At 39.4% G+C, this 27,317-nt stretch overlaps 1 protein-coding gene across 5 annotated transcripts in view; it reads right to left on the reverse strand.

Moving 5' to 3' along the window:
- Positions 1 to 27,317, reverse strand: part of RAPGEF2 (Rap guanine nucleotide exchange factor 2) — a 187,858-nt gene that overhangs the window by 119,194 nt on the left and 41,347 nt on the right. For all 5 annotated transcript variants that reach the window (XM_030947066.1, XM_030947067.1, XM_030947064.1 and 2 more), the window contains exons 2-3: positions 11,401 to 11,471; positions 7,838 to 7,894 (exon numbers count right to left, since the gene is read on the reverse strand). In XM_030947066.1, the coding sequence (XP_030802926.1) occupies positions 7,838 to 7,894; positions 11,401 to 11,471 (128 nt within the window). The remainder of the gene's footprint in view (positions 1 to 7,837; positions 7,895 to 11,400; positions 11,472 to 27,317) is intronic.

Raw genomic sequence — 27,317 nt, forward strand, 5'->3', positions numbered from 1 at the left:
CCCTCCAAAATATTAAGCGACAATAAAGATTTAAATAAATTTCAATCAAGATTTAAATCTCAAATATCTATACCATCTGTAGTGTCTTTCTCTATCTAACGGGTCCTAAATATCACTTTTCTTTAAGACTTCCTTAGAAATAGCTAGATTTTAAAAACAGCAATCAATTTAATTCTCATTCTCCATCAAAATGAGACACAGCACTACTAAAACCTCTTGAATAACCAATCATATTAAGCACATGCTTTCACACTCAGGTTCAACTGAGATAATGAACATCACAAGTATGCACAATGGCAAGAATTTGCAGGTCTTTGTGATGACTGCTGTCAAACATGCTTTAATTCTGTCAAATAAGAGATCACTTCAATGCAAAATTCAGTACCTGGACTTGAAAGCACACACTAAACAAAAGTTTTTCCTCTTCTGCCCACCTTCTGGTCATTGGCTTCTCAGCCAACTCCTTTAAAACAGCACATTAAAAAAGCTAAGTAGCATGCAGGTCTCAGTGGAAACAAGCATGGAAATTACCTCCATATAATTACTGCTTAATATTCCTTTTACACTTTTGTCTATCCTGAGACCTAAGCAACAGAGGCGTCATTGTCCCTCCACCACTGGACTTTCAGCAACTCCAGATGCTGGCAGGACCCCTAACTTAAGTCATCCTCATTACATCCAGAATGTCCTTCCATTCAGAGCTATTTTCAAGCTATGCCATAAAAAGGTCATGAATTCAGCAAGAACAATTTCTTGGTTGTGAAAAAGCTAGTTTGATTTATGGAGACAATAATTCTTTAAAATTCCAACCACTAAAGGATTCATTCAAGACTTACATTAAACTAGATATAATACCATCATCCTACAATCTTTAACACTTGTAATTGTTTTGATAACTTACAAACCAAGGTGCACCTACTACATTTTCATGTAATCATACTCAGAGTAAACTCCAGAAAGTAAGCAGAGTAATTCCAAAGACATTGCTCATGTTCCCAGGTCTCCACTTGAGAGAAGCAGAAACAATGGAAACTTGACAAGTCAGAACTGGGAGCTCTTTCAGACATTTAAGCACTACACAAGAAGAAATCCCAAAGAACATTGCTCTGCAAGCTCATGCTCCATAGGATCTTGTTCCAGCAGATTAATCTGTCTGTTTCTCTTTGCTCATTTTGATTATCTTCTCTATGCTGAGAGCTATAGGTAGTTTATTGTTTTAACTGAATTATCATTGCCAGAATTAGACATTAGCCTTGAGATACCCTGGGATGCCAAACATGTCTGAGTTGAACAATTCTCTCAGGCAGACATCTCATTGCCTGAAGATCCTGCCCACTAGCACTGTAGTGTTCAAACACAGAGTAACCAGAAAACTGCCCACTAACACTGTCACCACTGCCTCTAATCCTCCTTATTAAGCCAGTTAAGCAGTTACCTGACATCTGCCAGAGCATTTCAGATGCTCTAGAGGTATATCCCAAACACAGAAGGTAAAAGAGATTGGTACTTGATGCATCAGCCACACATAATTTTCAAATACTTTTCTTCTTATATGAAGCCATTGAAGAGTGAAGATTAGAAATAAGAATAAATTGAAGAAAGAGTTAAAATATATTCAGTAACAAAACTGATAACTCAGAATTTTGAACTTCTGATTTTCACTAAACAGTGTGCATATTTCAACTTATGTCCATGATTATATATTACAGATGGACACAAGATGAAAACTTGTGTCTTGACTCCTGGTAGCAACAATGGGAAATGAAGAAGAATGAACCACAGGAAACAATTCCTCAGTATTCATGGAAAAAAATCGTAAGTATATTTTTCTTTAGAGTATTTGAGTTACTTGTAATTTTTTTCACTTCTGAAATAAAATCAGTGAAATAAAACAAGAATTTTGGTCAAATCAGAGATTATTAGAGAGTGTCATTAGTGCCTGTCAGTCTAAGACAGCAGATTAAACATGCAATTAATAAATACATTATACAAATACATGCACACAAGCTAATTGACCTATTGTCATTGAAGTCTTGATATTAAACTTGTACAGTGAATTAGCCCTTCATATCAGAAGAAAAATTCAGAACAAAAATTACAGTCTCCTAAATCACCAGAAAACAATTACAGAAGCAGCACAATAAAATGATCTTACACCCAAAACACTCTGAAGAAAGACAAATCTGTCCTTATATTTTACAACTTCCTAATGCGTCACCAAAACCAAAGCTTTGAGTGCCTCAAAGTTCTCAGAATTACAACAAAAATATGATAGCTTTCAGTGAAACATTTACAGCAAAGAAGGTGAAAAACCATTACTTCAGTCATCATTCAAGGAAGTCTCAAAATCAGGTCAAACAATAACACAAATTTGGAACTGGCTGTGCAAAGCCAACAGACTGTAACATTGATCACTGACACTATTAAGAAGCCTTGATTCAGTGTCTGTTTATACAGAGACAACTGCCAAGTCCTTGAATGTGTTTATTTTAATGATAGACGTTGCCTAAAAAATTCCCCACAAAAAAATGTATCCACAACACAACATATGAATCAGGTTCCTGATTTACTGCAGTGCAGAACTGGCAGCATCCCACTGATATTTTGGCAACTGCCCAACTATCAGAAGGCACAATACACCTTTAAGAATATTTTCAGGACAAAACAAAAGAGGCCAGCCCTGCTGCAGAACTTCTTTGCATTATTAAATGTACAGCTCCAGAACTTGCACAGAAACCTATGGATATCGAAGAAGCACGAATGAATACATGTATTGCCTGCAGAGATCTACCTGAAAATTCTGATACTGACCCAGAGATCATAGAATCATTTAGGCTGGAAAAGACCTTTACAATCATGAAGCCCAACCATTAACCCGCCACTGCCATGTTCACCATTAAAACCATGTCCCCAAGCACCACATCTATGTGTTTTAAATACTCCCAGGGGTGGTAACTCAACCACTTCCCTGGGCAGATTGTGCCAATGCTTGACAACCATTCCTGCAAAGAAATCTTTTCTGATATCCAATCTAAACATCCTCAGCACAAATTGAGGCAAGTTCCCCTTATCACTTTTTACTTAGGAGATTCTCTAGCAATTCCTTTTTGTACTCTTTTAGGACTTAAGTTTTCTTAAGTTATCTGTAAGATAGAAACATATACAGCTATAGACCACATACATGGCATCTATAAAATCACTCCCTCTTAACACAATTTCAGTAAGGTGGTCTCAGCAGTGCTGTTCTGTTTAAAAATTATGAGATCCTGAGATTGGCTAGAGCAGAGTGCTGATGATGCCAAGGTTGTGGTTTTGATCCCTGTATGAAGCATTCACTTAAAAGATGGATATGACAATCCTTGTGAGACCCTTTCAACTCAGAATATTCTCTGAGTGTGTGTTTGAATAGCTAAAGGAGATAGTTTCAGCTCATTTTTGTCACACTACAAGTCAGGCAATGAAGAAACGTACAGCAACTTTGGCATATATTTTAGTTGGTTTACATGCAGAGCCTCTGTCCTCCTGAGGGTCTTCAGGGCAATGTGTTACCATGAAAGAAGCACGAATTCAATAAATGACACTTTTATTGTAGGACATAAAAGCATGACTCTTGGATTCCCACCCTTAAAAAGACTACTCACAGATCTATTTCTCACCTGTCCTTGCACAGAACTACTGCCCTGCAGCATTTTTGAGACATTCTGCTCTACCTCATGAAAGACACTAACATTTTCATCTAAGAAAACAATCAATGTTTGAGTAGCTACCAAGAAGCTGTGCTCCTTTATTCCCTTTCCAGACTTCCTTTGTTTCAGGATTTGATGGCTGGGCCATCCTGGAGAAGGCTGCATGACTAGCCCAACACCAATGTGTTTGGGTCTTGTGATTTGCCATGGTGATATACCAGAAAACTTGGCTAAGGCTGGATGTTGATATTACTGCTAATAGACTTGAGAATTTAGTTCTAATCATGGAAATTTCAAAAATAATCAGCTGAAATTACATATCTTTTTTACAACCTTCTCCACTTCTCATTCCCTTTTCCATCCCCATTCCACCGCCATACACGCACTACAGTCTTAGTACAAGTAGATGTTTTTCACTTCAGACTGCATGACAAATTGGGAATGAGGAAAAAATCAAGACACATCATAACTGTACAGCTTTTTGTCTCACACCTGCCTACCACAGTCAGGAACTTAGAAACTAATCAGCTTGCTATTTCTCATTTCAGCTGTGAACATTCTCTGTAATAATAACTGCATTTTACATGCAACATTTTTCCCCTCCAATCTCCAGTTTAAGTTTATATATACAACTTCTACTTGTCTTTCTCCATGCTGAATTTTATTAAAGGTTACAAACTGAATTACGTAAAAGCACACAAATATTTTGACATTAGACAAGAGCTTTTTCCAGCCAGACATTAACACTAAAATTCAGTTCAAGATGTTCAAGAGATAACTACTCTTTTTAAACACTTGTCCTTTTTTAAGAACCACTACTATCACAACCAGTACTCCACTAAGTAGTCTACGGTTAAGAACTTTAATCAAAAATTAAATCTTCTCAGCAGGGACATGTGGGAGGTAGGAGCATATATCCTATCAGGACTTCATTTATTAAAGGATCTCTAAAAAAATACACTTCACAATAACCTGGATTGGGGTTTCCTTCAAATTTTTAAAAACCATTTTTAAAAACTAAGTTACTGCCAGTTTAAATTGCTCAAACTACAGGCAATGTAATCACAAAACTGTGTTGTGCAACAGCCTGGCAATTCAGAAACATCAGGCTTTATTACTGAATTACTTTAGACTGCAGGTCAGCAAACCTTAACATATTTCCCACCAATCCAATATTATAAGTGAAGAAAATAAGGGAAGCTTTAAAATATACAACAGTTCCTTACAGAAAGAGTAAACCAAACACCACTGATGCATACACACAGAAATATCAAACAGCATGGCTGAAAAACACACACAGCCCTCACATGACTAATGAGGAGGAAAAAAAGGTGCTTGTTTTATTAGACACATACTCATTTGCTTACATCCAAAGCACTTATTGCCAAAGAATCCTCTGCCATCATAGCACAAAATTCAATTTTGATCTGAAAAATTTTGTTCAACTGTAAAGAGGTATAAACGCCCTCTATAAGTCTGCTAGAACTTTGTTCTAAAGAAAATGCTAATTGGAAGTTCACTGTTGGTGACATCAAGAATTACTATCAGGCACATATGAAAAGAGGACATTTTTTTTCTTTGGACTAATGATAAAACATATATTAACTGACCAAAATAAATATATTTTAATGAGATCTCTAAGTAGATTTGAATAAAGGTAGCAAGTTAAAAAAAACCCAAAACAAATATGCATGTCAAGAAAGCCTCAGTTCTGAAGTTTTGCTTTGCAGGTTTTAAGCCCTTTTGTCATTAACTTCCCATCAAATGAAAGGAGTAGAATGAGTGGCAAATGAAGAATAACTCAAGCTGAACTGCCACTTCTAATAACCCAGTTTCCATTTAAACAGTGAGATGGCCTTAGGGTTTGGGAATTTGTCACTACCATGTACACCCGCTGATAGTAAAGTAAATGCAGATGAGATGAGCCAATTTTAAGCAACATGCTCCTTTTTATCCCTTTGGTCATAGAAAAAAAAATCTATAGAGCTACTATGAAAATTAACAACTTATTTTTTGTTTTTTTAATGTAGGATAAAATAACTGCTGTGCTTGTAAGGAATGCGCATAATTATTTTCAACATTGCATACACACAACAGAAATTTACTTTTTTATAAATACAACTGACAAAGCAGACAGACACACAGTTCTCACAATGAAAAATTTTTGATCAAATAAACAGAGCAACTGCATTAGTCTGCCCATTAGCATTTAGGGATAAAGATTTAGCTTTTCTGCCCTGAGACATTAAGTTTTGCCTCAGGGAGGTCAAACACACAGGTCAATTAACAGCTCCAACAGTTGCAGCTATTTTAATAGATATAGCGCCCAATTTCAGATTTCAATGCAAATATACCATCAGGAGGCAGGGGGAAGAAGTTGAAATTTAAAAAGCAATCTAAAATGTTAAAATCTGATGATCTTTTAATACCTCAGCCTTCATGATGAAAATAAGAACATCAAGTGAACTTACTCTGGTAAGTTCATTAAAAAGTAACCAGGTTGCATGTTCCAAGCTGATTTCCTACAGCTCATAACTGAGTGGATCAATCCTAGCCTGGCTATCACTTTGCTTCTCTCCTGTAGTACTCAAAGAATTTTTCCAAACATGTACATAGCAAAACTGAAATTCCGTTTTTCAGAAGAGTACATCTTCAACACATAGGCTGAATTTGTGAAACAAAAAAAAGGATCCCTCCAAGTTCATTACCCTAAAAATAGAACACTGAAATTAGACTGCAGGTTTCATGGGATTTTCTTACTAAGTAGATCTCAAAATATTCATTAAAAAATGTAAACCTACAGCTCAGAGTAACAGAACATATATTTTAGTTTCAAAATATGGATTTTTTTAAAATAAAAAATAGTAATGGTTAACTTTCAGGTTTAGCCCATTAAACATTACATCAGAGATGTGAAATGCTAGAGCAAGCACATTTTGCATTAGCATCTATATCCAGAAACTGCCAAACTGCCCATTAAATCTTTTGAATAAATCATGGGGAAAAATGTCAAGAAGCAACTAAATAGGAATGACAGGCAAACAACCAAAGAGACGATGAAGTCGCATGAAAGGAGTGACAAAGGAAATCAGTGAGGAAGAAGTGCAAAATGCACTTCCAGTTAACCCAGATTTCACAATGTCCTGTTTGTGAATTGTATTTTCTCAGGCACATACTTCCTATAAATTTTGCCTTGCATTGAGTATATGGTTAGCTAGCAGTATGGATTCTTTCAGCATACAGTTAAAATTTAAGTCAGTGCTTAGAATGACCAAAATACTGGGTCTAAACAAAAACTCTGTTACAAAGGAGACATGAACCAACTGCCTAGAGAAGGACAAATCACCAGCACAATGGTCCCTTGCAAATTAGTGTAAAATGAATAAAGATTGCATTGGTCTAATTAAAATTATCTATCCACCTATAGATTTTATCTATCCACCTATAGATTTTGACCTTATGTATTTCCCATACATAACATTACTGGGTTTCATTAGACCTTAATTTAACTTTGCTGAATGGTCAAGGTCCAGCATTTGAGTTTACTCAATCTCATCTTCCTCCTGATGCTCCATATAGGAAAAATTCCACAAATACAGAAGAAGGCATGGAAGTGTATTCTTTGTACGCTTAAATGTTCAAATAATGCCAGACAACTTAGAAAAATATGCATTTAGAGTCTGGGTTAGGGACAGCAAATAAGAATCTGAGAAACATTTTGTTTCAATAAATTGGTTCCATAAATGAAGCAATTACAATTCTCAGCTCTCTACTGTAAATCTGAGTAGACACTAGAGCACATCCTTGCTAATTATAGACCATGTTAGATTTGTCAATTTGGCACCACTGGCACGAAAAGATGATCACTACTACTTTCACAAAACTGAAGTAAGACTAAATGACAATCCCACATCCATATATTAATTTTATATAAATTTAATACAACATGCACCACCAAGCAAGAGCCACTGTTAGCTCTCTCCCCGGCAGCATCAAATTTCTCTGGTGTTTGATGATGAAAATGAAGTGGACCATTTACATTTACAGACTGTGCACACTAGGCAAGGAATTTTGGCATTAAACAGTCCTCAACTCGCTTCAATATAAATTAATTCTCTCAACATCATATAAGAGGAAGCAGAAATACTTACTAGTATAGAACTTCATTTGCTTCATGTCTTTCATATCTAACAGTTTCACACATCAGTCTGAAAGAGAAGAAATCAATTTCAGTTATGATTCCTATCAGTGTCACAAAGACTTCACTTTCTAAAGTTACTCAGCATTTCCACAGGTAACTCCAGCACTTACAGAAACCAATTCAAAGCCAAGCTGATTCATAATTCAAGAGAACAAAATGTAAAATCTAAGCATTTAAGTTATTTGTTCATCTAAGATCAGATTTTATTTAAGTCACTAGATGTAGCTGTGTCCATAAAAAATCTATTAAAATAAGGAAAAATTATACTGATCTAATTTTCCATAGTGATGTGATAAAAGCAAGTAGCCTTATAAACACAGTTCTGAATTTTAGAAATGGCTGGAAATGTACTATTTGCAACACTAATCAGAGATACAATATAAAAACTGCTCTCTTTTTCAAGTCAGGCCCAATAGGTAAAAGAAGAAACTGTGTTGCCTGGTAATCAATGCTTCTCATTTTGCTAAAATTCAGCAACTTGAAAATTACCATGAGATTTTAATGCTAAAATCCCAGAGGGCTCAAAGTGGAGAGAATTTCCTGCAGGAAAATCCTCTGTCTAGAGGGGAGGATTAAAGTGCTTTCGTATTCACTGTCTGCCTGACAAATGTGGCATAATAGAGAGCAACTATAATAGAACTTACCACATACTAGGAAATGCAATGTTAACTTGATGTAGAAAAATCACAATGCCATTTCTGTCTACTGCCTCAAGGAAACAGCCCTGTGAATTACTGGGGGGGATGGGGACAAAACAAATCCCACTGCCTCCCCTGGCCTTTCCATAGCTCTGAAGCAGACTGCAAACCCCAAGGCTATTGACAGTCAGACAGAGATTTACCTAAGAGGCTCATGAGAACATTCAAATAAGGAACTATATTTAAATTCTGGAAATAAATTCTCTTTCCTCACATAATCCATCATCAGAATCTCAGTGTATCAGTGACCAGCTGCCAGCAATAATATCATAAGCAGGCAAAAGCACTCAAGAATTGCTACTCAGGCAAAAAGTCTCCAAAAAGGTGATTTGAGACCTGTAAGAGTTGGTCTGGGTTTGACATAACAATCAATTGCCATTTCCTAGATCATTCATTTCAATAGTCAACAGACTGCTACAAAAGTCACCTTAGCATTCATCTCTCACAGGATTTTACTTATTATTTCAGCTTACTAAGAAATAATGCTCCTTCTGTTCAGAAGTGGCAGGCTTATAGTGGTATCATGACTATTCATAAATCATTAATAGAAAATTGCGATATTAATTCTGTTTGCAGATAGATAGATAAAAAAAATAAGAATCAAGTTTTACTACCACAGCCTTTCCCACACCCTGGTATTTTGGATCTACACTTTGGACCATCTTTGAGAACTTTTCTCACTGAAAAAAATGTCCCTATTGTATGAAATTAAGCATTATGTATTGCATACCAATTTCAATCTTTTTACATTCTGGCACAGCAAAAAACTTTGAACCACATCTTTGTTCAGACATTTCTCTCCACCATAAAATTGGGTCTTGTCAAAATCTTTTACAGACACTGAAAAGCTACTGTCTGCTTCTACCTCCTGGGTTTTCATCTTCCCTCTCTGATGCTGTTTTGAGAGGGAAGGGGAGCACAGACATGAAGTCACTGGTGAGAGGATACCAGAAGTCATTGCTAGGAGTCAGATTTAAAAATTTAAATACTGCTCAAGGATAGTCTGTGCCCTACTGGTCTGGAACGATGCTGGGCAATGTGCCACATAAGAGCAGGAGTCACAGGAAACAGAATCACTTTAACAAGCAAGTTTTGTTCCCCTCTGAATTGGGATAGAAGGAAGCACATTCTTGATAAAGTCACACAAGTTCACTACTGGCACTGAGTTTTACAGCATTTTGGTCCCATTATTAAGACAGCAATAGGGGAGAAAATGCCTCTTAGAGAAAGTAGCCAAGCGTTTCAATTTTTGTGTTACAGTGGAACAGTTAGAAATTACAGTGACCAAGTTGTACAAACTAGATTGCTTCCTCTTTGAAAAATTGAATTAGGTCTGATCAATACTGGTGTCCAGCTTTTGCTCAATCACTCAAATGTGATCTTTATCCACTTCCTCGATAAATGTAATAAATTACAGATGAGATCACCAGCAAGCCATATGGTAAGTTATTCACTACTAGGGGCTACATTGAATACATTCAGTTTTAATGAATCTCAGAGGTTTTTGTGGCATTCCACTGCCACAAGAAGAGCTGTATCCTAAAGGACACTATAAAAGCTTTCAGTCCAACATCTGCCAGGAGCCCGGGCTTTTCCATGTATGGTACTGTAAACAGAAGCTCTCTTTGAGGAATTCGCTATGCTGGGAGAACGAGTTCCACACATTCCTCAGCAAGAACCTCATGCTGCACAGGAAGCCAAGAAGCACACATCAACATACCACACAACCATATGTGCACACTTTGATCTTTGTAAACAAGTTAATATCAGTTTAACCCCAGCTATACAAAACTTCACGTGCTCAAAGTATTGCATATAACAGCATAACACAAAATACTTCAACTGCATGTAACCATGACCTCCTTCCAAAGCAAAAGTAATTACAAAGACTTCTTTGAAGAAGTTAACATTCACATTGCAATATGTGTCTTGAGCACTTTGGAAGAAAGAAAACCCCACCTTTTATTTTCTCTGAATTACAGAGAATATTGGCTTGGGAATGTGGACTCCCACAGAATGACGAATCAAGAGGCCAGAAATTAGAACCTAAACTAGCATTAATCAACTCAAAGTTGCTTCAGCATCTTCAGATGTGGCAAATGTTGGCAAAGCTCAGGATATAAAACAGCAGTAATTCACCCTCTCTACCCACAGGGCATACAGGAGATGTGCTGGCCTCCTTCTGTAGCTGCCAGCCTCACACTGATTCCCAAATACCCTTAGAAACCTCTGCTGTAAGATGCTTGTGGGAGGACAACTGCAACAATTACTTAAAAATCAAACAAACACAAGTCTTTAGAAAAAAAATAGGAAGCTCTCGGGAAAGTTTTGACTTGAATTAATTTGCTTCATGAAGCATTTTAATTAAAAGTGTGGAAGACATTTATCAAATATCTTTACTAAGTATTATTTGCATGTGTTGTACATAATGAGTCTAAAATTTCCACACAAAAGCAAGCACAAACTGAACAGAAGCTGACAAACAGACTCTGCTCTCATGACTACTATATTACATAAATTATTTCATCAATATATGGGCTTGTACTCTGTATGTAAAGCATTTATTTCTAGTCCAAAAGTTTGAAAAGAAAACAAATGCATCCATAATAGACAGAAATAGGATGGAACAAATAGAGATACACTGTCCAGACATACAAGGAGGAAACAATAGAAAAATAAAGAAGGGAAGAAAAGAATGCAGTGATAGGCAGCTTGAAGTACGATACACAAGAGTAGTATATGGTTACCAAAATTACTGTTCCTTTGCCTTGTTAGTGCATTAACATATATGGTTTTTAATGACACAATATCGTACCTTAGCTGATGCTCTCTCAGGTTAGACAATGCTTCCATTCCATGTAAGTATGAATACACAATCTCCAAGTCCTACAAAAATAATAAAAACATTTTTAGTATTCTCAGTTTGATACAAGCTGTTAAAAAATGGTTTTTAAAGCATCCAACACTCTTTTAACAGGGGTAGTAGGGACACTTCAGGAGATTAAAGGCAAACTGCAAGAACACCTTTGATTATAATCTGGAACCTCACATGAGGAAGAATGATAGCATGTCCACATCAAATACAGAGAACTTTCTGCTTTTGCTGTCATTACTCTGTGTCTAGGAAACAGGCCTAGTTCAGAACCACAGTGAACTATTTTGCAACCATCACAGTCCTGCTTTCCAAAGCCAACATCCCTAAAACTTTCATTTACTTTGTAAAGCAAGGTCATAAGAAATCAGTTTTTTTCATGTTCAGGGGAAAAGAAAAAAAGTACAACAGAGTCTAACAAAATACTCCATTATACAGAGATATTTATAAAACTGTATCCTCTTGAAACAGAAGATAATCTACAACGTAAAAAGAGAAAAAAATGCTGGCATGAACAGAAAATTATTGACATAATAAGAAAAACCAAATATGATCCTAATTATAATATGGTGAAGTTTTAAATTCAACCATTGTGGACCGCCAATATCCAGCTGACAAAACATTAGTAAAGATATGAAAACAACATTCAAGACTAAAACATCCTAAAATGCAACTAATGCAACATCCTAAAACACTAAAGCCAGGCTAGAGGCTTTGCTCAAGTTATACTTAAAATAACTACAGCATTTAAGAGAAACTTTCAGTGAAGCCAACAATGTCTACTTAGAATGATTTAACTTTGGCTCATGGATTTCATGCTGTTTCATCACCCTTTTTCTTATTTTAAGACTTGCTAGTTGAGAGACAAAGTATGATCCATAATTCATTAAAAATCCGAGCAACAGTCCTCAACCACTAACTGAGGCAGACAAAGTTGAGAATAAACTAACACCAACACAACTCTCATAACTCACTGTGAGAAGATGTTTTTCAAGGAATGGAATATATCAAAGCTAGAAATTTATGCAAGATTTGATCACTGTGAAATATCTGTGAATTTAAAATTGCCTAAAATGTTCAGAAATACTTTTTCAGACACAATGAAAGAATGTTCTTTGGGCAAAGACAAAGAATTGACGTCACAGAAAGAACCTGAATTTAAGAAAGAAAAAGAAAATCCCGTGAAATACATTAAGTGTAGAAACATGCCGTACTTGTTAAAACCATGGTACGGATCAGAAAAGATACCAGGAGTTACACACAGTGGCTACAGCTAGATAGATGTCTCATTCTGTAACAAAAAGAATGTCTTTTTCTCACAGCAGAAAAGGCAAATGTTCCATTTGAAAAAGCAGAAGAAACACACAAGCCAAAGTGCTGCAATTCCACTTCAGTTTTGGCCCTTCTGCTCCCTTGTCCTCTAGAGGCTTTGGTCCTGCAAACAGCAGAGGGCACATCAAAGACAGAAGTAATTGGGATGGAGGGACTCCATACATGCAAGGCTCTGAATAGAAAACACAGCAGCGGCTCGCCTTTTTGCTTTTTTTCTATAAACAAAGGTGTGTGAAATGACATGTCTGCTGTAGTCAGGGACCTGCTCACTGGCCAGCCAGGCAGGCTGGAGCAGGGTCTCCCAGGAGCCTTAAGCTGGCAGCAGGGTGAGATGGCAGCCAGACAGTCCCCGTGGCACCGCTGCTGCTCATCCGGACGTGCCGCACCCCGGCACCAGCCAGCAGCTGCCATGGGAAGCTGGGAGGGACCACTGAGGACCAGATGCTCGTAGCAGCATCTTAAATGGAAAAGAGCCTGGTCAGAAAGTGCTGCTCTACCCCTTTTCCAGCAAGTCTCTCTAACAACAAGCAGAGAAAAAAGGAAAGTAACTTTCTGCCACCATCTTTCTCTGGAGAGGCAGAGGCTATCTGCTGTAAAGTATTCACAGAAGAATACACAGGGAATCAGTAAGGATGCTAGCTTACAGACCCAGGAGTGGACCCGTGGGCATGTGGTTTCCACAACTGATGGGTGACACAAACCTATTGACCAACCCCAGAGATGTTACAAAGGAGTGATGAGCACAGGCTGTGTTCTGAGAGGAATGCAGCTGAAGTGACTCAGTGCAGGGGGAATGCATTAAATCAGGGGAGGGAGTCACAGAACCATAGAACAGTTTGGGTGAAAAAGGATGTTAAAGATCATAATTCCAACACCCCTGCCATGGGCAGGGTCTCCTTTCACTAGATAAGGCAGTTCAAAGCCTCATCCAGCCCAGCCTTAAGTCATTCTGACCAATTTCACAAGCAACAAGGTATGTTTAGTGAACTCTTTTTTTTAAAGTAAGTAATTCCCTTTCTAAATACAAGTATACTTGTCAAACATTTGCAAATAGAACATCCCACAGGTGCCCAGATGAGGAACTGCAGACTGTGGAGGTCCTTGACTACAAAAAAAAAGGGATAAAAGAGATTCTAAAAAAATCTAAATAACTGTAATAAAAGGGAGAGTTGAGGGAAAAAACACAATTAATGAAGTCTTTATTTGCGCTTCCATCATACTTGCTGGCTAAAGACACCTTGTCACTGAAAGAATTAAAGTGAGGGGCTTTTTCCAGTTTGGAAAAAAAAAAAAAAAAGGGCAGCAAGAAAACATTCTAACATCTCAGCTGCCATGCACTGTATATTTCTGACAAGTGCCAAAGCGAGCTGCTGCCCATTCTCAAGCAGTATCTTTCCAGAGGCATCTGGCAGGGAACAGCTCCCTCTAGCACCAAAAGTTTGGCATTGAAATTGAAGTAACAAAAACCAGCAACACTCCTTGCAATCAACTTCTTCACAATACTGCAAAGTACAAAAAACTACAGTATAATAAAAAAACCAAATATATATTCATACATGGTCAGTAGGCTCTGCACACTTCCAGTCAGCCTGCAGCATTAAAGAGGGGGAAGGCAATTAAAAAAAAATAAAATCAGAATGTCAAGTAATTGTTGTTAGGTCACATCAGTTTTCCATTTATCTCAGGAAAAATTGCGCTGCGCTTACTTGGCAAAAATACTCTTTATTGAACACAAATAGCTGTTTCAACATCTTAATTCAAAGTGAATTGACAGAATGCAAGAATCCTTTGGAAACATCTGTGCCAAGTATGGCAATATCCTAAGCAGATTCCAAGTGCTTGAAATGAAACCTTTTCACAAAAATAACACACACACACATAAACTTAGGCATGTAACATATGAAAGGTTTTGATTTTGATATTCAAAACCCTTGACAAAAGCTAAACTTCTCAATTTCTCAGGAAAAGAACTCCGTCTTTAAAGGACATGAGATGCCTACATGATTTATGCCGACTAGTTAAGCAAAACCCTTCAAGCAGCAGCTGAATGTAAGCCCGCTGTGACTTACACAAACGCTGCTGCAGCGTCCCCGAGAGCCACCTCCAGCTGAGGCCCAGGAGGTGCAGAACTAAGCAAGTGACAACAGCGCAGATGCTTCCTTGGATGCTGCTTTCACAAGGCGTGCTCCCAAATAACCACCGGAGGGCAGACCGAGCCACCGAAACTCCAGAGAACGCCATTCTCTCCAGTTTCTCCCTTCATTGTTTCGAATATAACTCTCTCAGAGTTTGAACACACCAAAAGGAGCAAAGCTAAATCATCACCGCTACAATTGGTTCAATATTCTGCTACAGGAAGGACTGCTTACCCAAAAGCACAGAGGAACTACCAGCTTTCTGCTTCCTAGTCTTATCTAGCCGGCAGAATTTAAAAAAAAAAGGAAAGGTAAAAGCCATGCAAAGCCTCAGCTGATCTTCCTATACAAAGGTTGTGGCAACAGCTTGAAAAAACATCTCCAAACCCAAAAATTAAATGCAAAGCACAAATTAGTGCAGCTTTTAAAGCATGTTTTTATTTAAATGAAAGCTAAAAGACTGAAATCTAATCTACGCTTAAATCTGTACTGCAGCCAAAGTCATATGCTTGGGTTGCTGTGTGGGAAGCAGCACAAAATTTGTTTAATTCAGTGTTATTTCTTAATTTACTTGTTTCCTTGGTGTCATATGGATCACTTTAAAGTTCTGACTGTACTTTGAAACAAAACAGAGACACTCAAGTTTTAACACAGCTCAACTTCAATTAGATCTGCGGAAACACACTGGTCTACAACCTTACCTCTGCTCTCCATTCTAATAAAAATCTGTCTATGTCTATGCCAGACTTTCTATCCATTTGATTTGTGCTTCAAAAATATTTGCCAGTTACACAAACCAGAGAAACTCAAACCAGAATGCTGGCCCCAAATTCATAATAGCTTAATGAAGACATTTTTTCTTTATTAAGATGATAGAGATGTGAAAATTTGCTATTTTGGACTGAAAAACTTAAACCTCCCTAAAAATTGCAAGCTTACACTGGTTTCAGTCCTGGTTTGCTTTAAGGTGTGAAACTACAGGCCAAAGTCAACCATTCATCCTTGCCACAGTTAAGCAAAACCCTGAGAAATTCATTGCTCTCCGAGTAAGAAATCCACTCATTTCTGTGATGTGGCAAACAAGCAGAGAGCAGCTTTCTTCTTATAATAGTTTGGTTTCTTTCAAATCTAAAGGAAAAATAGAAAACAAGCTAACTTCTTGACTCATAGTCTTGAATATAGAAAAAAAAAGCAACTTTTCAAAGCACCTAATATTCACCTGAGGCTCAAAAATATCTGCGCGCTGAGAGTGCAATGTGTTTTGAAAGGCTGACCTCGTAAAAATCACCTATCTTTAGTTCACACTCAGCCAACCACCAGGAGAACCGGCTCCAAAGGGAGGGGGTGCACTCTCTCCTCATCACATGTGGCCCCTCCAGACCTCACCCCAAGCCCAAGTTTCACTGCTGTGATGCCAGGAGGTCCCACCTGGTCCCTCCATGCTGATTCCTGCCACCTCCCTGGCCCCAGGGTGAGCACCCGCTCATGGGGACCCGACTTTGAGCTGCTCTCTTGGCAGCATCAGACTCATAAGCTCCAGTGTCAGGCCATGGAGGCAACCCTCCTGCAGCCCAGAGGAGGTGGGACCTTTGGAGTCTTTGATGGGTTTCAACAGACCATGAAACTTTTTGGCAGCAAGAGAGGCATTTCTATATGGCTGACTGAACAGTTATTTTAGCTCAGACTAGGATCTTCCCAAATTGTGATGTACTAACAAGAGCAGCAATGCCAAGTTTTTTCTTCTCATTGAGCAATGAAGCCACAGCCCAAACCCAGGTTGTTGAAGTCCTGCCTCTCTTTTTCCCTTTTCTTCACACACCCAACACATGAAATCATATGACTCTCAGCCACTAAGGTAGCTATACCAAGCACTTATATTCCTTCCCCCCCAACCCCTCTACTATTGATTTAGCACTGGCCTGTCTGGCTGCCTCTACTGGCTCACTAAGGCCAAAGCAGGGCCAGCATCACCAGAGACCGGACCACAGCAACATCAATCCCATCCAGCCTACACAAAATCTTCCATGTGCACAGAAGAGCTGTGGCCACTCCCACGAAGGTTTGTTCCCATCTGGCTCACTCTGAAATGCCAGAGCAGCTCAGGAGATGACACAAGTCACTGCCTCCAGAGACAGCAAGGTGGGCAGGCAGGGCAGGGACTGGGGGAGCACATGAGCTACCCCAGGCAAACCTTCCTCTGCAGGCAAAACCTGAGCGGGACTAAACACTCACCTAAAGTTGAGCTCACATCTTGCAAATACTGACCTGCAAAACACAGGAGCAAACCACAAAAACTGACTTCCATGGTGACAGAAGACTGCTACTAAAATTGCTAATACTATTCAGACATTGCTGATACTAAAATCACTGCCATGCATACATGAAGATGAATATTTCATCTTCACCTCCAATGTGCCAGCAGTGGGAAAAAACCCAAACACACTCATAACTGCTGTGCAGGAACATGCCCAGGTATGTACACACTTATCACTGAGCCATAAAGAGATTAAAAAGAAGTATTTGTCTACAAATTTTTAACATTCTTTTTCTTACACCAGGACCTTCAAATTCAGGTGGGGGCACTGCCACATGGGAAACCTGCCAGTATCCAACCTATTATACTACCAATTTCATTTTTCTTTTTAATTTAACTGTAAGCTACAACAACACTTTTCTGCAAGCCATTCTTACAATAGTATATAAAGATCTGTGGCTTAAAATAAACTAAAGCCTAAGTTATTTGGAATAATTTATTGATGTTGAATTGGCAGCTATACAAGAAGAAATTAAATTTTTAAGTGAAATTACATATGTTTAATGGCCCTCATTCCATTCATACATGACTGAAATTCCATGGGCCATGTTTTAAGGAAGAACATACGTTTTGTAAATTTACCTGAAAGTTCTGGAAAATCTTACCATCTTAACCTGTATGCATTTATCTCAACTAATATGCATTATATTCTGGGAAATTCCTGACAAAACATCACTCCACAGCAACCAGGCATGGGCAAGCTTGGGAATCAGCCCTCACCAGAAGGGAGCTTACAGGCCATCCAGCCAACCCAAGCCTTCACTTCTTCTAGGCAGTGGAAAAGAAATATTGTATTGATCTTGTTAGGAGTTGTTGACACACAAAAATTGTTATTTTTAACTCCATCATGGGGAGGGTGGGGATATTTGTTGTGGGTTATTATTTGTTCTGGTTGAAATTCTTAAACTGGAATAGAAATAGGAGGAACGGGCAAATTTAATCTGGAACTGAAACACCCATGCATGAAGCTAATCAGGAGCAACTCCAAAATCCCATAAAGAAAAAGGAGAAATCCCATTTTCATGGGAGTAGTCCCAGTACAGAACAACAACATGCTTTTCCAAAGACTGAACTGAATTACTGCTTCAATGGCAGATGCTGGAGAAACCATATACGATCACAGTAAAACAACTGCAGAGAAATGTGATGTTTCAGAAGGGTACTGAAATCAGCTTTCCTGTCTTTCAAAGATATGTTATTTCTTTTGTGAATTATTTTCTTTCTAAAGAGTTTCCCCTCAAAAGACAATTTCATTACATGCTCATTTTTGCATTTTATAATTATTTTTTTCTAATTGAAAGTGTACAAAAATGAGATGGAAGGTTCAACGACCCACCCACACTAAGAGACTTTTAATACTGTCTCAAGAGTAGTCCAATTGATTCAACATATCCTGCTGGTCATAAAGCTTTCAGCAGAATAAAGCAAAAAAAAAAAAATCAAGACATTCATTATTATAATCATCCCTTAAAATGGGGGGATGAACATGGAAAGGCTAGATGGGAAATTAGAGCCTGCCATGGCATAGAAGTCCATGAGCAAAGTAATGAGTGTAGGAAATTACAGGGTACTGCAGAGCATTTCTTTTCTGCCTTCCGGACTCTCAGAAGTCAGACAATTAAATGCTTAACACAAAAGCCCAAGTTCTGTAGTCAGAAATCCAAAGGTTGATCGCATGTCCAAATGCAAGAAAAGCAGTTCCACCACAAAAGATCCTTCCTACTGACAGCATAGTCCATAATTATAAAAGGCACTTCCGCTATTCATCATTACATATATATATATATATATATATAGATATATAGATATATAGATATATAGATATATATATAGATACTACCAATAGTTGGAGGTTTGTATTAAGGCTGTTAAATCCATTGTCACATTCACTGCAAAAATATTCACATCTTTTGTTGCAGAGGGGACTTTTAATGCTAAGGAGAGTTTCAAATTGTTTTGAGATACGGTTATTTATCCCATATTTTTCACTAGTTATATGAAATGACAGCCAGTATACTATTAACAAAAATCAATCTTGCACTAACAAATAGATCAGTTACCAAACATGGTGGTACTTATTTTTAAACAACTACTTGTGGTAGAGACCAATTTTATGTAAGTTTATTCAGATATACAGTACTATAATGATTGGAAGATTTCAATTTAAAAAAATTCTTTACAAAAAAATCAGGAACTGAAAAGGGAAAAATGAAGTGATACACAAATGTCCTGGAGTTAATAATCAAAAAGTAACTCCTAGTTGGCACCAAGTTGTGATGGCAGAATCACTTTAAAGGACAACAGCCTAGAGATCAACATCACAAACAACTAAGGTGGCCAGGAAAAGAAGACCTGGGTGTATCACCTAAGGTTGCCTTCCAAAAATAGGGTCAGTAGTTAGCTGTGCTTAGGGCATTCTCCAAGAGCTGTGAGAGCAAGATTATGATACCACAGTTCTCAGATACTTTTAGTAGTGGGTTTAGGGGGCTTTTTAAGAGTGCTTAATTAATCTACAGGTTTCAAAGCAGGCAGGTTAGTATCCATGGAACCAGGATATTCACAAGGACTATAGTTCACACAACCTAGGAACAATTAAGCCAGTTATGGCTTGCCATGAAGGAAGCACATCACTACAAACTTGAACTAGAAGAAACCATCATACAAACTCCCTTATAGTGAGCAAGGACAATTTATTTTCTGAAAAAAATTAAGTTTCTGTAAAGCCTAGGTCCTGGTACTTAACATCATAGCCATAGCTGCACAGTATTCCTTCTTCAAATGCATCATTAAAGTGTTGTGATCATAAATCCCAACAATGCAGAATTCATAGCATACTGGTATTTATGGAGGATGAACACATGGTGGACCAGATGTGTTAAATGGGGCAGGTATTCCAAATCATGAGCAAAAATGTCACAGGGCCATAGAAGAGGTGCCTTTCATCAACGGATATGTGGTAATTGCTCCTGTGAATACTTTAAGCTTTCCCTTGTGAACAAACTGTAAATTGAGTCCCAGGATAAGGCAGAAATGTGCCTGAGCTGATGAAGGGCTAACCCAGGAAGCCACCTCTGCACAATCATCTGTCTGCAGCTGAAGCTGTAACAATCCCAACTGCTCACATTTATCCAACTTCTCAGACATAACTGCATTATAAAATGCAATGTCTTGCTTTTAAAACAAGACCTTGGAACAAACCTTCTTGTGCTGTTGGGAAGGAGCAACCCAGCAATGAAATGGGGGTTTCAGCACTGTCCCGAGTGCTAAATGTCATCACACTCCACCCTCTGGTTTGTGCATTTCCTCCCAAGCCAACCAAAACCAAAGAAACCCCAAAATTACCCAGAAACACAAGCTCCACCCTCGTCAAGAAAAATCAGTTCCGAGGCACAATTCAATCCCAACCCAGCCAGCAATACACTCCTGCAGACCTACCCAGAGCATCAGGACCACCTCCGCTTTGTGAACTGGAGTTTTCTAGAAGCCCATGAGGCCAGGGGAGACCCTGACCACTCCTCCAGAGGTTCCTTGTCATAAACCACTGCCACTGAGATGGGCTTAAGCCACGAGGAGCTCCAGGCTGCAGCTCCCGGCTTATTACCATGACAACCCACATCCAGAAACAAAGGGAACCCGCACGCATTGAGAGCTCTGCTCTGCCAGAACCTACTACGAAAATATCTCAGTAGTACTATAATCAACAGAAAATACAGTGACTTGTTTGCTGTGGCTGGCTTACAATCATTTTATATTGCTGGCTTACAACCAACCAAAGCAAAAACACAAAACAAACAAAACAAAAATAAATTCCCCTTTCCAACCACAAAGGCAACTGCGAGTATTCGCTGAAGGAAAATTGCGCTATTTCTTTTTATTAATGGGAAATAATGTTGTTCAGTTTCTTCATATTTATGAGTTTAAAAAAAACAGATATAATAAAATCATAAGGAAGAAGGAGAAAATATTACACCACAATTTTGAAAGTTTATATCCCAATATACATCCTTTACATTCATGCTTTTAAAGAAAGCATTAAAATTCATTTAGACAGATAAAATTTTCCCAGAAGTTACACACACAAGATAGCCAAGAGTCATGTTCTTTTTCTTTGTTAGCAGATACATTTGCAACATATTTCAGAGCATTGCTTCCAAGAGATATAAATCTTACTCGAAGCATCAACAGTAGGTCACATGAAAATTATTCCCAGGCTATCAGGCAAATGATCATACTGAAGTACATATTTGCATGTCAAATCATTCTTCACCCAAAAATTAATCTCAAAAGCTACTGGTGGTCACATCCTTCCAGAGCTGGCATTACTCCTCTGTGTAAAGGAGGCAAACAGATAACTAACTAAAGTTCTAAAGTACTTTCCACAGAACATACATCAAGCCTGAATTTAATTCTTATTTTCTGAAACAGAGACTGCATTTAATAACTCCAAATTATTATCTTCTGAGATTTTTTTTCTCTTCCTATAAGCAATGGTAGAATTCTGAGAGGGAAGTAAGTTTCAGGTTTGTTTCTTTGGGGTTTTTTTTAAGTATTACTCGGGGTTGAATCTATTTCTATATTTCAGATGGGCTTACTGGGGACGCTGCTCTGATCTGACTTCAGCACATACTTTCACTCTTAGAGCAGAGCACCAATCACCTAAGAAATCTGCACTTCAAATGGACAAACACCCACAGAGGTCAAGAGGAACATGGTGGTGGTGAAGCACAGCCCCTCTCAGGCGCCCTGCAACGTAAATGCAGCTCCAAGTACCATGAAACCAGATGGAAAACACAAACTAGTGCCCTTCCACTGCTGAATGGGTTGGACTTTTATAAATTCAGGCTCAATGTTTATTCTGTAGAAAGTACTTCAGTTGCTTGTTTGCCTCCTTTACACAGAGGAGTGATGCCAGCCCCGGCAGGATGAGATGAAGATGCTCTCTCGGGCACTGGGTCCATGTGACACCTCAGTGAGCAAACCCCGCTTGGCACAGCTGCCTCCTGTCTGTCTCGAGCTATGCTGGGACCCTTTAGTGGTCCAAGTCCAACAAGGAGAAGCCATGCAGGCACCCACAGACAGCCCACACAACACTGCAGCAACGCCAGGGCACTGGGACCAGCCTGGCTGGGGATGAGCTGGGTTCAGCCCGTCTGCTCTGCCTCTGCCTGCTAAGGGGAAGGGACACAGAGCAGCTGCAGCTTGAATCACTCATCACTGCCCTTAGAGGGAAGGAAGGACTTGAGGGTCTTGGTTCAGTCTTACCTGGCTCAGCAGCCACAAGGGAAAACCATCGGAACCACACGAAGTTTAGAGAATACAAGAGAAATCATACAATGAAACTTCACTCTGCCAGCCCCTAGAAAAATCCCTTCTGGAGGGAACAAATCATTTGGCTGGTTTGGCTGTACTGTTAAACCATAGGAGAGAATCTGGAACCACCCTTCTCAAATATCTCCCATTGGCAGCTCTAGATAGCTCTTTCTCAGCTCTTTGAAATCCTTTTCAGCTCATCACACCTGCTGAAGGCATCCATCAGATCCAAATCCACTTCCCTGCATCAGACAGCTCAACACCAAGACTTAACACCTATACCCTTTGTCAAGTAGCCAGCTCCATGCCTTAAACACTGCATTTGTACCACAGAACACAGAGCTGGTCACACAGACACGATTTTCACTATCACACACAGAGGAGATTCCGAAAGGCTGGAAGCTGTGAATTAAGCTGATCTGCCACGTACTCTGTTCCCCGACTTGGCTGGTTCCGTATGTGTTTTTCAAAAACTCTACCAACAACCATAAAGAGACAGAGATATTGCCAGATATTTGTTCGTGACCAGGGACTACCTAGTTAAGAACACAAGGCATCACAACAGCAGTGAGTGCTCTAGGCTGGCCTACAAACCATCTACTACACTAGAGTTTAATTTCTACGAACTGCTAGTGAGATATGCGGCTGTCACGCCACAGATGATTTTTAATTTTTTTACCGAAGTTCAAAAACGCCCCTCCATATGCTGTAGTCGTTTCTCTCCGCAGAAGCCCCAACAAAGAGGGACATTTACACACGCACCTGCACAGCAGGTGGTGCAGCCTCCAAAGGACCAACAGCAAGTGCTGTGGGATTGGGAAACCAAACACGGCACACATGAAAACCCCATCCACAGGACAACAGCAGGCAGCCTCTCAGAATCTTAATCCAACCCATATTAAAGGGAAAGAGGTTTTCCCAAAGTCTTTCCAGAGCAGGACCATATGTCACATGCTTTGCTCAGTGCAAGTTAAACACGTGTTAGAGATATAACATGGAATTCCTCTTGTATAATAAAACACACCCCCTTGGTTTCATAACAGAGTATTTTGGCCTAGTTCTTGAGCATCATTTTTTATAAACTTTATAACCAGTTCTTGATATATAAAACTTATCAGCTGATTTGCAAACTAATTTAGACTGAGCATATGACAGTCATCCATTTACCACATCTTAACAAGATACTGCTTATCAACTCCTGAGCAAAGGACATTTGTTCTTAAACCAAGTGCATACCTTCACAGCAGCTTAAAATCATGTGTTGTCTCCAAAATCAGACATTAAAGGTATGCACATTCCTCATCAGAGATTACTGCTTATCTCCTGAGTCTAACGACTCACTCTTAACATTAAAAACAACTCCAAAGAGAGTTCAAGCAAGGTATGGCAGTGAAATATCACACCCCTCCCAAAAGCACTCAGCTGGACAATAGGTGCAATCTCTGCCATCGGAACACCACATTCAGTGGCAAGAAGCCCTTGCAATTAGGAACCCAACTCCAAGCAGGTTTGAGCACCACATCACTATCTCAACATTCCTAATGCTGTACTAATAAATATGACCAAAGTTAGCTAGCTGCTTGCACAGCCCTAGAATGCCCTAAAACCTGGAAGAAAGAAACACCTTTCCACATTTTTTTCCTGAGTTTGCCACCAGAACACAGGAGTAACATACGCGATTTCAAACAGCAGTGAACCTTTCCCAAAGATACCAATGGCCTATGGTGATGCTGGATGACAAAAAAAAAAAAAGGGAGACCATGCAGAAACACTGCCATCTCCTCCAGGAGTCAGGTGGCAGCCAGGAGCATCTGCTGGGATGTGTGGATGCACCACGCTCAGCAGTGACTCTGAGCTTGAGGCTAAGAGCAAGAGGGATGACTAGCGCCAGTGAGTAACAGCAGAGGACTCCTCCAAGGGCTGGCCACGGTCACTGGCCAGGTGACTGGCTGCAGAGGGGTGGGAGGGCGAGGCACAAGGACACCACCCCTGTGGTGTTCAGCACGAGGAGCCGAGATCCAGGCAGGTTTGTTATTAGCTCTGCCCTCCATGGCTGTCTGTTGGTACCAGTAGAGCTAATTACTGTTTCTGCTCTCTGCTCCCCAGCCCCACTTGGAAGGGCTCATTAAGTCAGGAGTCGGGCAATACCCACAACAGCCTCCACTACATTTAGGCAGCACTTCTCTGCTGGAGAAATAAGCCACAGAAACCCTGGAGAGTGAGATGCAGAAGGCAGATCCACAGGGAGTCAGCTCGGGAGCAACAGAACTGGATCAAAACTAGCTCTGTGGAAATCCAAGGTGCTCTCTGCATCCTGTTCACTACCCCCAAGTCCAAAAACAATGTTCAGTAATTACACCATCCCTACATCATCACAAGTTTTTCTCAGCATGCCTGCTGCCTCTCAACTAAAGCATCCTGCAGGACCTGACCTCTCTTTGAAAAATCATAACAGCACCTGTAAACTGACAGGGAAGCCTGTAAGTGTTAAGACTTCTTCCTTTGAAGACAACATTCTCAGTTAACACAGATTGTGATTATTATTTCTAGTGTCACACATCAAGGAGTGGCTTGTCTGACAGATTTTATCTATTTAATCTGCAAGTGGCCAGCAGTCAGACAAATTATCTAATTTAAGAAACAGTAGTCAGACTTCAAACTTTTCATCCACAATACAAAGAAGTGTTTACAGACTATAAAGTCATTGTTTCTATGTACAAGACCCATGCACTACAGCTGAGAGTTTCTGACAAAATGTATTACCTTGTCACATTAGCCCCTCCACCTTACCTCCCTCACCAGCAATCTTAACCCATTTCAAAAGTTCAATTTTTCAGAAAGACGTGAGGCTTGTGGCTCCTTTGTGAAACTATCAATTGCTGAAGACTGGAAATACATCTACCACTTGCTTTTTCCTCATCCTTAATTGAAAGAAATTAATGTAGTATATTTCTAGTGTGTTCCCTTCTGTAGTTTCAGTAATACTAGCATTCAGCCCTAACAGGCAGACACAGAGATGATGGTCAGCACAGAAATGAATTAGAGATCTCAAAGCAGCTGCTAGAGGCAAAACAGCCCTAAAGAATCTACCAGGGGAGGAAAGAACTTGTCACCTCTCTTGGCAGTCTCAGATACTAGAAAAAGTCTGAATGAATCCAGCAGCAGCTCCAAGACCCCACACACTTAATGGCAAGCCAAATCCTGCAAAATCTGGTAAAAGTTCTACAGAGTTTCCAGCTGTACTTTTAACTAAAGCTTTTTGGCACTTGTGAAGGTACGAAGAGCAGCCAGGAGCTCCTAGAACGAGCGCATAAGCTGGATGCGTCCATGAGAACAACCAGCAATGCAATAATTTTCTTGTAAATTTTGTAAATACTTTATATCTGTTCTCAAATAGGGGACCCTGCAGCTTCAGTTAGCTCAGCTGGTTAGAGCATAGTGCTAATAATGCCAAGGTTATGAGTTTGATCCCCTTATGGGCCATTCACTTAAGAGTTGGACTCAATGATCCTTGTGAGCCCCTTCCAACTCAAAATATTCTGTGATTCCTTCCCTTCTGTACTTTGAGTGCACCAAGACTGCAGTGCTTATGCTTTATATTTATCTTCCCACAGCTGAATGGACTGAAAATAAGGCAAGATTTGCCTGTGGATTTGTCACAAGTAATAAATTTAAGCTCTCTGCAGTTTGACTCCACTTTGGCCAAATACTATTTGCTCACTTAGATTTAGTGCACACGGTGGCACAAAACCTGCCTTGCATACAGTTTAGGGGAGCCTGCACTCATGAATGCCCTGCTGAATTAAAATTCTGCCCTGAAGGATTGGGAAGACCTTTTTGCAACCTCCCAGAGACAGCCTGATGATTGCAAGCTATGTACTGATACAGCACATGTACTAAGTGCTGTCTTTGCCAGCTCTGCTCTGGTGGGTACTGTACAGATGAAAGACCACGCTGACAGACAGACACAGTTGTTCCTCCAGTTTCAACAGCAAGTTTTGCCAGAGGAGATTCGCCAGAGTTACAGTCATGATTTAGCTGCCTCTGCACAGTTGTCTAACCCAGGGGTCAAGGTCTGGACTTTTTTTACCATTGACTTCTCTTTCTGCTTCTTTTCTTCTTGTTTTTAAGACTTAAGAGTAAACTTAAAAGTCAAGAACAGCAAATGGCTTGGTTTGTGTTTTGGGGTTTTTTTGGGGAGGGGGTTAGTTATTGAAATAGTACATTTGCATTTTACTATATGAAGAAGTCATAGATTTCTAACCTTAAATCACAGAGCAGTTTCCTTCCAAGGATATTTTGATTTTCTTTCCCACGGCACACGACAAGACTCTAAGCTCAAGCTTTAATGCAAGAACACATACTCTCTGAAATTATTAACTTGCACTGTGAGCTTAAAGAAGGTACCAGCTGAGTAAGAAGCAAGAGGGTGGCTATTTGAGGTTAGCCATTTACTAGGTTAAGGTTACAGTCACTCACAGGGCACATATGGAGCACAGCTAGCCACAGAAGTGTATGAAAAGCCCATGTGCCCTTTAGGGAACCAGCTGATAATTCCAATCAGTTCAGGCTCAACAAGATATCCTTTACTGTATCATGGGGCTGCTGGAGGTGCTGGGCAGGGTGCTCCTTTGGCGCTTGGGGGGATGGTCACAACTGTGAGGGCACAGGGAGGTGACAGGACAATGCCACTGTAAGAAAGCCTACAGCTTTCCTTGTTCTGTGCTTTCTGGAATTAGTTTTCTGGAGTTACTTCAAAGATATTAAGT

The sequence above is a fragment of the Camarhynchus parvulus genome, chromosome 4 (assembly GCF_901933205.1).
Source record: "Camarhynchus parvulus chromosome 4, STF_HiC, whole genome shotgun sequence".
NCBI classification, from domain to species: domain Eukaryota; kingdom Metazoa; phylum Chordata; class Aves; order Passeriformes; family Thraupidae; genus Camarhynchus; species Camarhynchus parvulus.